The sequence below is a fragment of the Coturnix japonica genome, chromosome 22, assembly GCF_001577835.2.
Source record: "Coturnix japonica isolate 7356 chromosome 22, Coturnix japonica 2.1, whole genome shotgun sequence".
Classification (NCBI taxonomy): domain Eukaryota; kingdom Metazoa; phylum Chordata; class Aves; order Galliformes; family Phasianidae; genus Coturnix; species Coturnix japonica.
In genome coordinates this window covers 1426583-1440092 of record NC_029537.1, presented here as the reverse complement: position 1 = coordinate 1440092, position 13510 = coordinate 1426583, and the positions used below count along the sequence as shown (strand labels likewise).

Here is a 13510-nt window from a genome sequence, read left to right as displayed (position 1 = left end):
AAGGGAGAACTTTGACCAATTTGTCAGCAAAGGGGACCCAATGAGAGCTGGTATCAGCAACCCCAAGCTGGTCCTGGGGTTTTACAATGGAGGCACAGCTGGTTTGAAACCTCAGCCCTGATAGACTGGAGCCATGTGCAAACCCAGCCCTGCCGACTGCAGGAAGCTTCAGGCAGCCAGACACAAGGCTTTGAGTTATTGCAGCACATGGCAGAGCAGCTGCAGCTTTCCAGCTTTTTCCTGGCTCTGCTTACCTTCATTGCCATGCCATCCATTCACAAAGCCATGTCTCTGCTCTCCAGAAGGAAGGTCTGGCTTCTGAATCTTGCTAAAGCCCTGAAAAGGGGGGGGGAAAGCTCATATTTCCCAGTGTTACAGGGGCCCTCAATCCCAAGCTGCACGTGAAATGCTCAAGTTTTGTACCTTGGAGGGATGGCTGCAAAGTAAGGGGAGGAAAGGAGAGCCTGGGGATCCAAAACGTGATTCTGTCCTTCATCACACTGCCACCAACAGCTGAAGAAAGCAATTTGCACTCCTTCTTTCTCTTCCCTTTGGAAAAGAAGGAAGCAGATTTCAGACCCTTGGTGTTGTCCAGCGGGCATCTTAATTCACCCACTGGCCAACAATGAGAAAGCAAAGGCAAATGAAAAGTAACTGAAAGGAATCTCTGTTTGCTTTGGAGCCCAAATAGGAATTGGACTCAATCCCAGTGTTACATCACTTTCATATATAAGCAATCCCTTGCTATAATCAGTTACTTTATCCACTGCCAGCATGTTAGCTGAGCTGTTCAAAAAGATTGCTTGCGTAGAATGGAACATGGATCCAGCTTCAAACTCTGTGTTGACTAATTGGTACTGTTTATCTGCTGTATCCCACACAACATCCAAGGTACCATAGGAATCATCAGGAAAGACGTTCCCTGCCCTGAGTTCACATTAGTTTATAACAAGACATTGGTTCAAGCATAGTGACTAATACATTTGCAATGGGGCTGAAGGTTCTCTGTGGGTGCTGCCTGGGGTGTGCAGTACTCAGTGTATAGGTTTGCATTAGAGGTGGCCATGCCAATGCAGGAATTGCTGACCCTAGTTGGGATGGATGTGCTGGATCTTAAGGCAGGGTTGAGCTGCTGCCTTCTATTGAGGCTGCTTTGCCTGGGCAGCACAACTTGCTTATGGGAACATGCCTTGCTTATGGGGCTGCCCAGCTTCTCCTGCCAGACCTTCATGAGGCTTCCTGCCTGTAGATGATCACCTCCAGTGTGGCATCTGGGTTAGATTTTCCTGGTTAATGGAGCAGGACTGCCAAAAGGTTGCCTGCCTGAGCAGTCCTACATGGCTTTGATCATTATATCTCCATAAAAGCTATACCAGTTATCACCAACGGATCCTGATCACCTTGTTATCACATTGGCCACAACCAGCCACGTGCCAGTCTGCCTTTGCAAAGAGCAAACCACGGAGCAAACTCTGGTCTGGCTTGGAGTAGGTTTGTTAATCTGCACCTTTTCTCCAAAAGCAAAAGGAAGCTCAGAACCTGATTTGAAAGAGCACTCAGATGATGCCGAGATGCACAAAAAGGTTGTGAAATTCTTTACTTGGAGTCAAACTTGGAAATGGTCTGAGGTTACCAGTAGAAACAGCTGTTTCCAATAAGGCAAGGAAGTCAGAATCACATGGGATTCCTGTGGTCTTCTCACATTTTCAAGAGACTAAGTTTGCATTCTTGTCTGCATTAATGAGGTTATTTTTACATTCAGAGCATCATCAGAAAGGGGTGATTTAAAAACACGTGCTATTTTAGAAAACGTTATCGCTTTTGTAGTGCTGAATTAAAGGGCTCATTAAGAGTTGGATCCAAATGAGCGTGTCTTCAAAGAATCAGTTGCATTTCCATGATGAACATTGCTCTGTCAGGAATTTATGAGGAGATGGTTAAAATGTGCTTCAGTCTGAGACTTGGCAGGGAAAATCTCCATCTGAGAGCACATTACGTTTTAAATGTGTGCTACATTGAGTTAATCACGCTTTCACTTTGGGTGTGTTTGTTAAAATGGATCCGGATAGGTGTAAATATGGAGAAAAACTATAGCAAAACCATGTGTAATTAGGTGTAAATGTCCTGTCTACATAAAGGGAAATGCATTGAGAGGAGCCTTTTGCAAACGTGCCAATCGAATCTCACCTCCTGTTACATCTCAGTGACTGTGGTTAATTATGACGAGAGGATGAAACTATGAGCTCCACGAAAATGACCCCCCTTTAAAGTAATCACAGCTTGTCTCTTTTTACAATGAAAGGAAGAATGTGCGTGTGCATGTGCTGACAAAAAAAAGAGACTGATTTTAATAGAAACAGATCGGCCAGCATATGAAATAAGACCAGTTTACAGCCAAACTGCATGGATCTTCACTGCAGATAAGCACTGTTTTTCAACAAAATCTGACAAAACTGCCTCTGCCCTTCGATCACACTTAGGTTTTTATATCACAGTGAGATGCCAAAACCTCGTATTAACTTGATTTCAGGCTCCACTGTGAATGTTTTGTGCAGCCGAAGGAATTCGGATGACCTCTCTGGATTATATCAGTCATTCATCCCAAATGACTGTTCCTTGTCAAGGCTCCAGTTTTTCAAATTAAGGACTTTGTGCTGCTTGCTGAGTCTCTCTGCATTTCTTGAGGGTCACTTGAGTGTCTGATTCAGTGGGCACAGTGGGGATGGGTTGGATCAGATGGTCTTTTTCAATCCCAGTTCCTTCAGTCAGTCATCATAAGCTTTGTTTTCCAGTCCCATTGCATATAGTCAAGCAATTCAATGTCCTTCTTGCAGTGAGGGGTCCAAAACTGAACACAGTGTGCATCTCAGATGCTTCTCCTGTCTTCTAGATGAGGCCAATCCAATGCATTTTCTTTCCGATGGTACTTGGCAATACATTTAAAGTGTGAACAAGTGTTGTGGCTGTAGGGGTGGGGTTAGGGTTAGAGTTAGGTTTGGCTGTATTTGATGGTGTGTTTATGGGGGTGCACCTCACCTGTGCATTCGCATGGTTACAGTGTGATGCTACCAGTTTGGAGGTCTGGAGTGTGTATTTTAGACCTGTAGGGTGCCTTAGCAATCTGACAGTCTTCCTTGCATGCTGTGCCAGTGTTTATTTTGCTTTTGCAAGCTAAGATGTTACAAGAAACCAGTGGGAACCAGCTTTGCCAGGTCTGTCCACACATCCCCTTCGTCCCATCTTTACCTGTTTCTGCAGGCTGTGAGTCTCAGTTCATAGGAGAGCACTTCTGGGCACTCATCGTCAGGTCTTAAAAATGCAGAGGAGAAAAGAAAGCAGTCTGAATCATTACCACTTTCTAGCAGCTTTTCCTTCTTCTCAGCCCATTTGTATGCTTTAAAATATATATATATGTGAAAAATCCTTAATCTGCTGCACATAATTGGGTCTTTCACAGAAGAGATTAGCACTGGCTGCTCTGCCTCTTGAGGAATGTGTCTTATCTGTAGCAAATTCAGACTCTCTGAAAACGAAGCCTCCTTTCCGTGACTGTTGGAGCAAGCTGTGTGCCTCCAAAGACCTCTCTGGGAAATAGCTAATCGTTTCTCACGCCCCACACAGTGCTGAAATGGAAAGAAATGAAATCTAAACCGCAAAGAGAGAGGCGGTGCTGCTGCATGAGCTGGGAGCTCCTTGCTTTTATAGAGGGGGGTGAATGTATTTGTGCATGGCAGGGGATGGCTGTCTGGGAACAGACGGTGCAGGTTGGTGGGTGAGTTTTCCCCTCTGGTTCAGGATCACTTCTATTGATATGAAGGTCAGTGCCTGAGTTTCTGTTCCAATACCTCACCCACTCCCACTCTCCCTAGAACCAAGCTAGGTGGGTGGGTGTCTTTAGGCACTTAGAATATGAGTAAAACCATGGAAAGTGAAACTCCTGTATGAGGAAGGGGAGGACTGGAACTACTACAGGGATGGGAAATATTCCCTGTCTACCAGAGGGACAGTATTCAGCAGGCAGTAACTCCTATTTACTTAAGCCATTAGCACTACCCTGCTGGCTCTTCCTTCCCCTCCCTTCTTGTTTACCACTACTTCTGATTAATTATTCCAGTTATCATTGCCAAAATAACGTGTTTGGTTTTTCATTGGAATTTTTCTTCTTTCCTTATACCCAGTTGACTTTGTTACTCAACCTCTAGATGAAAGATTACAGTCCTGCAGTGTCTTTGATGTGTCATGCAGTGTTTCTCCAAGATGAGCTACCTCTTTCCAGAAAGACAATGAGAAGAATGACCAGATCTTCCTGGAAATTACACTCTTCTCACAGTGTAAATAAGCCAAATCTACCTCCTGCAAAAGCAATCAGGCCTGTTTGCTGACATAAAAATGCCCACTCATTGCTGAACGAGCCATGCTCCCAAACTCAGGCAGAAGCCAAAGATTGTAGTTGTTACGCTCATTCCCACACTTGAATTTGGCAAAGTAGAAGCCTATATCATCTCATTTCACTTTTCTTTGGAGTCTGAATGTTGTCTTTTCAATAGGCTCCCCAGCTCAGTCAGTCCTGCATGACTCAGTTGCAGATAGCAAGTGGCAGAGATTAGCAGAGCAATGGGTGTTATCTGGGTTGTGGTAGGTCTGAAGAGTGGGTTGCAGTCCCAAAGCTATGAATAGGCTTCTGAGTAAGATTTCAACTGGAGGCTTAACTGATAGAACTGCTCTTTGTGCTGTGGGGGCCCTCAGATGCGCAGTGCTATATATGTAGGTATAGGCGTGCGTTGGTTATAAGCCAACATGACTGAGCTTATACAGCTCTTACTTCACAGTGTCATAGAATGGTTTGGTTTGGAAGAGACCCTGACAGAAGGCTCTGAGTCTTTGCTTCAGACTCCATCACTCTGCAATACTTTTCACAAGGTCTTCTAGGTTAAGCCATAATGACACATAGGTTTCAGTGTTGCCTCTACAATAACAGAGCAGGTCATTGAAAGTCATGACCCAAAGTTTCCTCTTATCAATGGAAGTCATCTTCTTAATTTAGAGAGAAAATAGATCAAGCCTCTAAATTATTGAGTGGACGAGGTGGCTGGAATGCCTTGGGAATGGTAGGTTTTATTAGCAACACTGAGTTCCAGGCTGTGTAATGAGAGACAGATGGGAATGGTTTTGCTGCTGTGATGTTTTATCACAAAACGAGACAGTTTTAATAGCTGTTTGGTGACTAACAGATACAGAGGTAGCCATGTAATTAGTGTGCTTGCTGCAGGAGGCAGTGCTTCCTGGCATTGCCAAGCACACTCAACACAGACTGATCTCACCAGAGTAGCTGGCTAACAAAGCCCAGAAGCTAGTCAATGGTTTCCTACAAGTGTCTCCAGACACCCTTGTGTGATCTGAAAGCCAGCACGCTGCCAGCTCGGGTCATGAAAGAAGGGATATCTCAAGCTCTCAGGATCCCATTACATAGCAGAAACCCTCTAGGGTTTGGGGTTATCTTGACTTTCTTCCCTCTTCCACTTTCCTTTTCCTTCTCCTTCTGTTTCTTTCTCCTCTTTACTCCTGATTTTTTGTGTTTCTTTTTATTTCTCTCCTCATTTTTGTAACAACAGGATAAACTCAGTTATTGTTTTTGGAAAGTTTGACTTACTGATGAACCTTACAAAACAGCAGTAAGGCTCATATCCTTTCCAATGGCTCTATTTAAACTCAGAAGCCAGTCCCAGTGTTTTACAGTCTTAAAAGATTGGTATTTTTCCAGGTGCTCATTCCAGATTGATAGGAAACCAAAAGAAACAGAAACATTCTTCATTTCCAGAGAAATGTGTTCAACCTTCCTCTGTTAAAGAGATACTTCCCCCATGCTGTGTAGGGGATGCACCACGTAGGGTTCAGCGTGTGCCATCTCTGGAGATGCTCAAGGTCAGGTGGGATGGGGCCCTGGGCAACCTGCTTTGGTGGATGGCAACCAGCACATGGAAGAGGTTGGGGCTGAGTGGCCTTTAAGGTCTCTTCCAACCCAACCATACTGTGATTCTATAGTTCTGTGATTTTTAAGGATCCTTCCAGCCCAACCCATGCTGTGGTTCTGTGATCTCAGGCCAGGGCTGTGCAGATAGCACTATGGGCAGCCCAGCTGGTTCAGACAAACAGAAAGAGATGCAGGAAGAGGTGGGAATTGGCTTAAGCATGGCTGTGGAGTTCCTAGGAAATGCTAGAGCTTGACTGAAGCATCCTCTGCACTTCACATCTCTGTTTGCCAGATCCATCTCCAAGACACCAACACTCAGCTTGCTCCCTCGAGCACACAGTCGCTGTCACCCTATGCCATGACCTCAGCAGCCTGATGTCCCCTCTTCCCACATCCTGCCCTCTCTTCTGACCCTTGCAGCACTCCCCAGCTGGCCAGATGTGAAGAACAAAGAGAAAAGCCTGGATTGATCATGCAGCCCTAAGGCACTCTGCATGCAAAGTGCTGGCAGGGCCAGGCCCACAGTCAGAGCACTGGATCCCCCGTGGCCCCATGTTGGCTGGCCCAGAGGCAGCAGTGCCTGCTTCCATCCCAAAAGCAATCAGCTGTTGAAGGTGAAAGAGCAAAGCCACTCAGAGCAGAATTCATTATGTAAATGCCTGCGAGCAGTACTCTTTAGAATAACAACATAAAATGCTGGAGTGAATCTGCCCGGCTGAATTTGCTGATTCCACTAAATTCTGGATGCAAGAATGTCTTCATATTGCTTCAATTCTCTCTGCTGAGGCACAGCTGTGACTGCCCCCTGAAGCGTTGTGGCTGCAGAAAGGGAAGTGAAGCCCAGCCAAGGCTGCTAGCACAGCAGCCCTTCAATATACAGCGTATTCCCTTGGATTCTTCATTCTATATCTCCAACTACTGTCTCTCTGCTTGAAAGGCCAATAGAATTGGCTTTTTTTCTTCTCAAAGATGTGGTACAATCTGGTTCAGGAGCTTTTTCTCCTAGAATGAGATGCAATTTCTGTTTAAGGATCCATTTGTTGGAAATGGGTTCTTTTCTTGTCTGGGCACCTGGATAAGGAGGAATACTTAGGTGGGTAGCCAAGAGGGAGTTCTCACTGGTGGCCATTGAGCCACTCCTATATAGTCATATGAAGGTTCTTATCCTTCCACTGGCTGTAGAGAGACTGTGCACTCCCCTGCTGCATCTCAGACACACATTCTGGTTTTGCATCCAGGCCCCCAAGGTTAAACAAGACATTTCAGCACAGATATTTAGAGGGTCTCTAATCGGTCACATCATCTGGAGGATGAACTGAACTGTGCTGGCAGTGGAGAAATGTGTGAATGCTTGAATGGATGGGTCATAAGGCAGCCAACGTGACCTTCATCCATACACTCATCAGTGTCTGGATGGAAACCAATGGCAGGAAAACCACAGCAGAGTATATTAATGAAAGGAGGGAGGCTGAACTGTCTTCCACACCTGCTGCATGCCCCACAGAACTACCCATTGCACAGCAGCAGGAAGCATTGCTCAACAGGTATCAATTCATTGCAAGGAGAGGGGAAGAGAGACCATTAGTCATGAGTATAAGCAGTATCATGGACATGGGATCACTAGGTGGTAGCTGGCTGCAAGAAATAATGTAAAACACAGTGCAGCTCTTCATTGGCATGAGTTTCTAGCTCTGTTTTTATGATGATGGTATTGCAAGAGCTGTCCGAGCCAGCTCTCATCAATAAGAAGTCAAATCTTTGCCAGTGAAGTCAAAGCTTGTAAGGGCATGATATCATTTTGGACCATACCTCAGGCATTGCCATGAATGCTAGATGGTTTTCAGCCCTCAAGCCTTGCCCTGACCCCAGCCCCAAAGATCTCTGAGTGTCGCTGCACCCTCTTGAATGTAGTTTGGGCAGTGCTCAGTTCCATTTGGATCCACAGCACCATAACCTCACCCCTGGAGCATCCAGACAGAGAATCTCTCCATGCAAAAACAATTGCAACTTTTTGTTCTCTGGCTGGAATTCCTGGACTTTTCATTCGGATTTATTTTATTTTCAACATAAATAAAGAAAACAAAGCTAGTACAAGCAATAGTCTGCTGAGGTTCCATTGCAGGAGACGTGGAACCAGAACAAGGAAAACATCCTCGTGTTTTCTTTCTCTCTGTGCAGAATTGGTTAACTTGGGTTCAGACTTTGACTCACTCAGCAGGCCTCCCCCCCCCCCAGCGTTTACTTAAAATCACAACTAAGTGAATTAAAACAACATTAAAGGAGAGACACCAGCCTGTAAAGAGCAAATAGAATAGAGAGAACATTGAGTTGAGGCAGTGGTGTGCTCAGTTCAGGCTTCCCTCTGCCCAATTGCTCTGCGGGGGGATTTGTGGCCACTCTATGGGTCTCTGCTTTGCCTCGGAGCCCCATTCCTCAAGGAGAGCTTGAGCTGAAGCCACAGGCTCTTCTTGCAGACAGACACCCCGGGCTGAGCCATGCAGGGGGTTCAGCCCCCACCAGAAGGAGCAGCTTCAAGGTGATGCTCACAGGGCGTGAGTGCTGTGAAATCTTTGTTTTCCTTAAAAGACCTTTGCCTGCACAAGACAGCCCGTGCTCAGCTGTGGGCTGCTCTACATACTTCAGTGAGGAATCTGCTTTCCTCTGCTGAGGCTCAGGCAGATGTTTCTTAGTATCTGCAGAGCATGATAATAGAATTTGGCAACGTGCTCGGAGCGGAGCCGTCTGCATCTCCTTGTGTGTCAGACCCTTCCATGCCATCATCTCTCATCCCCATCAAGCCTTTTTCCAGCACCTTTCTACCAGCATTTCCCTTCACTTTGGGTTCCTCTTCCACACAGTTTACCCATAGGCTGCCCAGGGGGGTGGTGGGGGTCACCATCCCTGGAGGGGTTCAGGAACCATGGGGATGGGGCACTGAGAATGTGGTCAGTGGGCACAGTGGGGTGGGTTGGACTCAGGCTTGGGGATCCCAGAATCCACAGCTCTTTGAGTGGGCATGGTGGAGATGGGGTGATGATTGGATTAAATGATCTTAGAGGTCTTTTCCAACCTTTATGGTTCTGTGAACTCAGTGCTCCATTTGGCATCTTTTCACCAGGAAAAACATTTGCTTTGGGAGAAGGAGGGAGGAAAGTAGATCCAAAAAAACAAAGGACAGGCTCAGAAATCCTCCAGTGCCTTTATGGATGATTTCATATCTGAAAGAATGAATCCATAATGCAATAGTGCTGATTCTGACATTTGAGTATTTACAGTGGGATCTTTTGCAGGTTGGAACTGGGGAGGAAGAGAGAAAAAAAAGAATAGCTGAGAGGGCAAAGGTTTTGTTTAAAAATGTACAACAAACTGTAGCTTAGCACCGTTCTCACAGAACAGCAAGAAAAGCAGTTATTTTGGTTTTATACGTGCAGGGACATCAGCTTCCATCAGTAACTCTGTTTTTCCTCTTTCTTCTCTTTTCTTCCAGGGCCGTTGCATCAATTTCACCCGAGTGAAGAACGCGGACGCCCCCCCCAAATACCCCCTCAACAACACCTACCCCCTGCCTCCCCCTCCCCCAGCCCCTATCTACAACCCCCCTCCCCCAGCCCCCATCTACACCCCACCCCCCCCCAGCTCTCCCACACCCCACGCCCCCTCCCCATCCTCCACGCTTCCCCCTCTCCCCCCACTGCCCCAAGTCCCACCACCCAACAGGGCCCCACCTCCATCCCGGCCCCCTCCTCGCCCTACAGTCTAGGGGTCCCATCTCTTCTAGAAGCATTTGAGGGTGTTTGTTGTTTTTTTTTTTCAGCAGTACTGTATCATGTCCATCTTTGGGGTGGGGGGTGGGGGGGTGGGAAGGGGCAGAGGAAGCCACACCGGTTTTGGAATGGGACAGAACAAACGACTTCATCGTCGCCTTTCTCCTTTCATTTTCTGTTGTCCTTAAAACCCCTTGAGCATCAGTGACACCAAACTATCATAGCAAGAAAAGCCAAGAGACTGCAGGAGCAAAGCGAGTGACTCCAGCTCTGTTTCAGCAAGGCTCCCCCCCCCGACACTGCTTCCCCGTGCCTCATCGCAGTGATTCCAGGATAAATGGTTGAAGGTTCTCCCCAGGGAAGGGCTGCAAAAGGCTCCTTCAGGTGCAAAAGCGTGGAGCATCCTGAAGACATCTGCATAAATTCATGGTATGAGACTCAAGGGATGACAGAAAGCCAGCTTGCATGCCAGCTGCCAGGTGAATAAGGACGACAGCAGGTCTGCAAGCACAGAAACCCCGTAAATGTGGAGCAGAATTGATGGTGAGCAGCTGTTCCCATGGCCTGTGAATTGGAGAAGTGAAGGCCACCTCAGAGGGTCCAAAAAGGAGAAGGGGTAGGTCTCTGGTGTCTGGTTTGGGGTATGTTGGGATGTGGAAGTGCAGGTGAATGAAAACGAAGTGCCAGCAGGCAAATGGATCACATGGGAAATCAATCAATGAATCACCAGGCTTCAGCCTCCTCCCAAGAGGACAGCAGTGAGACACAGCAGGTCAGTGCTCCCAGCAGGACAGAGGGGCTCCCAGCAATGAGGAAAGATCTGGTTGACAGAAGAGTCTCTACATTTGGCTTGGACTAATTACGTCCATCTAATTAACACCTCTGCAGTTCAGCGCTGTAATTTAATGCTGTTTTCCATTCTTAAAGGAAAGTTTCTGAGTACAAACAGGTGGTTAGGCGTATCAGTTTCTCTAAATCCAGTCTGCTTGGGCTCCTTGTTATTGTCAGTTTGAAATGGTTACCACTGATGCGTTCCTGTTTTTTCTGTAAATTACGTACTTTTGCCCCGAAAATATTTCCACATGGACTTTGATTCTTTGTTTTCTCTCCCTGAATAAGTAGCAGATGTCTTCCACGCTCAAAGAGCCAGTGTGCTTACTCACCCTTGTCAACTCTCAGCAACATCACTTCTCTACGCAGTTCTTGACGATGGCAAAAATCCCACACCAGATGCAAAATGGGAATCGGTCTTCCAAGAAATGCACTGGATGCATTTCTCCACGCTTTCCTCTTCGTGGGACTCCCACCATATTCCACACCACAGCAAACTTTCTGAGTTATGAGTATCACGTGCCTAGTGATAGCAATAGGGGAGGTCACTGCACTTCAGTCTCTGTTTGATGGTCAGGATTGGTTCTCATGAAAGGACTGGAAACTGTCAAGTTATAAAGGGTAAAGCTGTCTTGTGCTATGAATATCTAAGGGTTCTCATGCTCGTATCATTTTGTACCAGGTAAAGAAATGCATTGCCGAGTGCTTACTTCAGTGCTGTTGGAAATACTAATTCTAGCTTTTCTTGCTATTAAAAAGAAAAAAATAAAAATTAAAAAAAGGAAAAAAAAATATCAAGGAGGAAAAAGAACAGATGAAAAAGACTCAGTGGAGACCTGTCTTGGGACCTCTTCGTAAGGACATCTGTGAATGAAGCCTGACCGTGAGGCCCAGGGTCAAGCTAACCCACGTTCGGTCAATGCGCCGCTTTTAGGTGCCATAAACACAGCAAATACGATGGATCCGAAGACTCATCTGAAGGGTGACCATTCACCCCAACACTGTTTTGTCTGCAGGCGGCACAGAGCAGTCCCCAGTTTGGAGCAAAAACCCATTTTTGCCACTCTCTATGTCAAGTTCTATGAGGTGGAGGGCACGGTTGGTTCAATGAGATGACTTGGTGATGGCGGCGTTGGAGTGGGAAGATTGGTTGGATTCCCTCTGATGATGAATGGGGTTTGGTGAGATGTTCTATGAGTATGATGTAACACAGGATCAATAAATATCTCCCTCAACAGAACCTCAAAACGGGTTGGAAAAAAGATTGATTTTCAGCATTATGGCATCAAGGGGTGGGGTTTTTTTTAGTGTCAATTAAGCAATAAACATAAACCCATAAATCTCAAAGCTACTGCTGGGGAAAAAGAGTAATAGCAGTTTATGCTCCATGACTGAAGCAAACTCCTTGCAGATGTATATAGGAATTTTCCCTCTCCCCAAACAGAGGGGGAAAATAAATCCACTGTAGGAAAGAAGCAAAACGAAGCATACATCGGGCTAGGAAAACAACCATTGCAAAATACCCTCCCATGTAATCATCCCCTTTATGAATAAAAAATGAACTCCAAATTTGTTGTTGTTGTTGTACATATTATTACTGCATGCTTACCATATGTTAGATGGAAGCATTTCCTATCCCATGTGGATAAAAGAACATTTGTCAAGTTGTAGTAAATTATTATGAAGCCAGTGACATTTCATGGCATGTTTATTGTATCAAGCTGTGCTTGTTGTATTATTTTTTTTCCCTTTATGGTTGTATGGCTTGTTTTTTTTATATAAGTGTACAAATATTCCCTGTAGTGACGAGCACCTGCTTTACGTAGCACTAATTGAGGCACACGAGGACACCGGGCTGCCCAGCCTTCCATGCATTGGGAAGAGTTTTGCACATCCCCCATCAGAACTGAATTTAAGGTAGTGAAGATCTGGGCCCAAGCTGAAATGAACTCACAGGCAATTAATGCTATGTAAATTAGGTCGAATTAGCTGGTGTGCTGTGTGCTGATATATGGCGCCCTATGTATTCTCTCTGTATAAAACTCTCCTAGAAACACATTACACAGGCTGTCAATCCACACTAGCCAGTTGTTAAGTAAAGACTCGTTACAGATCAAAAGGAGCTGAGTGGAGCTACATCTGCTCCATGATTTCAAAGGACTTCAGCAGATCTCTCTGTTTACTACTTTCACATGCTCATATACGGGGTCGGTCTAAATAGCAATAAACAGATGTCCGATGGCATTAATAAACAGTTTTCTTTGCTCAACATAGATCACTTTGATTATCCCTTTGTGTTTAATTCAAGCAAAGCTTTCTATCATTGCACCAGAGGACCGAGCAGCTGCGTTCAACAAAGATTCCAACATCACACATTATTGCTGGCTGCATTTTGAAGCATTTACCCCTATGAGCTTTGGTGGCCATCAGAATTCTTCCTTGGTGCACGAAGGCATCAGAATTCTTCCTTGGTGCACAAAGGCATCTTCTGTCACTGTTTATCCTGGGGAATGTCTGCCTTTGGAGCAATCTGTGCACATTGCCCTCTATGTGGTGCTGATGCAGCAAAGGAAAAGAAAGAAACCTTCTGCTCTGATGTTGGATTGTGTTCTGTCACCTCAGCCAGCGCTGTGCAATGTTGTTTTATTCCCTCTGTTTGTTGCATGTGTCATTTGTTAAATTCAGTCATTATTCTTGCTGACCTTTGATGTTATTATTAAAGAACTACACAAATTTATGCTGGGCTCCATCAGATTCATTGGGTAGGTAGAGGGAGCAACCTCCTCAGTCCCCTAAACTCATTTCTTATAGCCCTCAGGCTTCTGTCAGTGACCTGATCACTCCCAGCTATCAATATAGGATAATACTATTAATAGAGGATAATAATCAGGGGGGTGGATCATAGAATCACAAGGTTGGAAAGGACCTACAAGAACATCTAGTC

At 45.6% G+C, this 13510-nt stretch overlaps 1 protein-coding gene across 1 annotated transcript in view; it reads left to right on the top strand.

The window, feature by feature from the left end:
• Window positions 1–13303, top strand: part of ANTXR1 (ANTXR cell adhesion molecule 1) — a 69647-nt gene extending 56344 nt beyond the window's left edge. Inside the window, exon 18 of the mRNA XM_015882878.2 lies at window positions 9459–13303. Coding sequence (XP_015738364.1) covers window positions 9459–9731 — 273 coding nt within the window. The 3' untranslated portion in view covers window positions 9732–13303. The remainder of the gene's footprint in view (window positions 1–9458) is intronic.
• Window positions 13304–13510: the final 207 nt, after the last annotated feature.